The 3432-nt window shown below is 43.9% G+C and overlaps 1 protein-coding gene across 1 annotated transcript; it reads left to right on the top strand.

Annotated features, from left to right (window-relative positions):
• The first annotated feature begins 2345 nt into the window (after window positions 1-2345).
• On the top strand, window positions 2346-2747 carry LOC138867825 (uncharacterized). Its single transcript, XM_070144636.1, has one exon. The coding sequence runs from the start codon at window positions 2346-2348 to the stop codon at window positions 2745-2747; it is 402 nt and encodes a 133-aa protein (XP_070000737.1).
• The last annotated feature ends 685 nt before the right edge of the window (window positions 2748-3432 follow it).

Below are 3432 nucleotides of genomic sequence, written 5' to 3'. Positions count from 1 at the left end.
TTTAGTCAGGAAAATTATTAGAATAGAGTTCATTATTGCTATTATTGCAGTAATTATGAAACATATCATTATAATTATCATTATATTATTATTATCATTATTATCATTGTCATTATCAACATAATTATTATCATTATTGTTGATAATAAAGGAATTATCATGAAAAATCTTTCCCCATCCTTTTCTCTCGCTCACGTACTGTCCCCAAACCCCCACTCATTTTATATACCGCTTCACTCCAATACCGTTCTTCTGGCAAATTCTTAGGCATTATATTTGATTCCAAATTGTCCTGGGGAGACCATATCTTGTGCATCAAAGAAAAAGCTCAACGTCGCCTTCGAATCTTACAAACTCTTTCACATATCTCCTGGGGCTCAGATCTCAAAACTCTCCTCCATCCACATGTTAACTTGATTCTCTCCACTCTAGATTATGGATGCCATATCTACTCCTCTGCCTCAACCTCTCTTCTTGCTCACCTTGATACAATCCACCACAGCGGTCTCCTCTTAGCCCTAGGCGCCTTCCGCTCCTCTCCAGTTGAGAGCCTATACACTGAATCAGGCATGCCGTCCCTCTCTCGACGTCGAGCCCTTCTCTCTCTCTGATGTCATGTTCGATTTCACCAATTTTCCCCTACCAAACTAACTATTCCACAATCCTTGCTTCATACCTTTACCTCTTCTCCACGTTTACCAACTCCTCTCCCCGTACGTACGCATGGATACCCACCTCTCCCATTCCCCCTTCCCTCATCTCCGACCTCTCCCACTGTCTGTCCATTCCATTCCTCCATGGCTTATACCTAACCCTTGTATTTGCTCCTCAGTTTTCCCTGACCCACCAAAATCAGATATTCCCCCCTCTATCCTTCTCACTCATTTCTTTGACCATGTCTCCATTCATTCCTCCAGCATTCATGTTTACACTGACGGTTCCAAATCCATCTCAGGAGCTGGATTCACAGTAACATTCCCAAATTGCACTTTCAAATACACCTCCTGAATCTAGTGTCCTTACTACAGAACTATATGCACTCCTTTTTGCCTTAAGACGCATATACTCATCCACCTCTTCCTCTTTTACTATTTTTACTGACTCCCGTAACTCTTTAACCCTCATAAAGTCTATGCACTCTCCTTGTCTGTAAGATCCAGAACTGGTTGTTCTATCTATCCACACATCACAAATCTGTCAGATTTTGCTGGGTAGCCAGCCATGTTGTAATCCCTGGCAGTGGACAGGCAGACACTCTTGCACGCTATGCCACAATGTCCACATCACCTCAACAACGCTTCTCACATATTCCAGCTACGGATTACTACCCCCACCTTAAGACCTTGTATACCCGATGGCAATCTTTTTGGTCAAGACTCCACAACAATAAATTACATACCGTAAAACCATCAATCTCCTCTTGGTCAGCTCCATTTCACAAAAAAACAGGCGTTGGGAGACGGCCCTCGCACGATTACATATTGGCCACACTCGCCTATCACATGCCTATCTAATGTCACGCTCAGACCCGCCCCTATGTCCTCTATGTAACGTCCCTCTTTCAGTCCCACACATTCTCTTGTCCTGTCCACGCTTTAATACAGCACGTACCTCTGCTTTTCCACACCTATCCTCCCTTCACCGACCTCCCATCATATCAGACATCCTTACAGAATCCCACAGCTTCTGCCTCGACAACCTGTTCTCCTTCCTCAGATGCATAAATATCCTTCACTTGATCTAACTCCCTTACCTAAACCACCATAATCTTTTCCCTCATCTTCAACCTTTCAACACTATTCTAGATAGTTGACACATGGCAGCTATCACCTGACATCCCACTTTACTATACCTTTCTATAGTGCTATATGACCTTAGATGTCTAGCACATTTATCTTAACCATTAACCATTACCGCCTAATCAGCCTTATGAGCCACATAACCAAAATCCTTATTCGCATAATTATGACCAGAATGAAAAAGGTTATTCACACTGAGAACAGCTGGGAACAATTTGGCTTTCGGAAAAAACAAGGGTACAAGAAACGCAATCTTCTTCATGAGTTTCATAACCGAAAGAAACATACAAATGCAACAAGATGTCTATGTAGCCTTTATTGACTACGAAAAAGCATTCGACAGAGTGAAGCACATAAATATAATGAAGGATTTAGAAGAAATGGGTATTGATGGAAAAGACATCAGAGTCCTAAAGAACCTTTACTGGGATCAAATGGCAGCAATATCAATTGACGGTGAACTCAGCGAATGGACTCAAATCAAAAGAGGTGTAAGACAGGGCTGTTATCTCTCCTGACTTGTTCTCTCTCTATGCTGAGGTAATCATGCGAAAAGTTAAACAAAGATCAGATCATCTGAAATTTACTATAAATGGTGTGAGTATCCAAAACATTAGATATGCTGACGACACAGTGCTCTTGGCTAGAAGCAAAGCTGACTTGGAAAATCTATATATTCTAAAAGAAGAAAGTGAAACTAGAGGCCTGAATATAAACAAGAAGAAAACAAAGCTAATGGTGTTCTCGAAAAACAAGATACCTCCGAAATGCAAGAGCACTCTCGATGATGAAGAACTACAAGTTGAAAACTTCAGCTATCTTGGAAGTATTCTCACTCGAGACTGCAGATGCAGCTCAGACATCAAAACGCGGATAGCTTTGGCAAAAAAGTCCTTTACAGACATGTCAAGTACATTCACCAACAGTAAGCTGGGAATTGAAACATAAAAGAGAATGATGAAGTGTTATATCTGGTCCATCCTAACGTACAGATGTGAATCACGGACCTTAAGCAAGCAAGACGAAAGTCCGTTAGAAGCTATGGAAACGTGGATTCACCGTTGCATGAAGGAAATTTCGTGGATAGAGAAGACAGCAAACAAAGAAGTTCTGGAAATGGTTGGAGAGGAGAGGAACTTGTTAAAAACTATTCGTCAAAGACAACTAAGATTCGTTGGGCACATCATCAGAGAAGATTCAATCGAGAAACTGAGTTTGGAAGGCAGAGTGGAGGGATATAGGAGCCGAGGAAGACAGAAGGGTGGTAGCGTAGCAGCAGCGGCTGTCACCATCCCCTCGGCAGCGGTGGACGGTGTGGGCTGCTGGCTCTTCAGGAGAGTCGCCAACGCCTGCATCTGTGACTGCAACTGCGACTGCATCTGTGCCTGCATGCGGGTCAGCTGGTCCCCTGTCTGCGCACCCAGCCGGTCCATAAGCCGGGCTTCCAACTCGGCCAGTTGCGCTTGCAGCAGCTCTAAGCTACTAGCCGCAACAGCCCGGGCATCATGCAGCACACCTCCTGAAGCCATGGATGGTTCGGCTTCAAGTCCTGCGTCCTCCGGGGTCGGTGGACGAGACCCTGGCTGCGAGGTCTTATTGCGGGGCATGGCAGGCAGCAACTGTGAATTGTGGG

This window comes from Penaeus vannamei, chromosome 32, assembly GCF_042767895.1.
Source record: "Penaeus vannamei isolate JL-2024 chromosome 32, ASM4276789v1, whole genome shotgun sequence".
NCBI lineage: Eukaryota > Metazoa > Arthropoda > Malacostraca > Decapoda > Penaeidae > Penaeus > Penaeus vannamei.
Note: the sequence above shows the minus strand (reverse complement) of the source record. Positions and strands in the feature narration are given on the sequence as shown.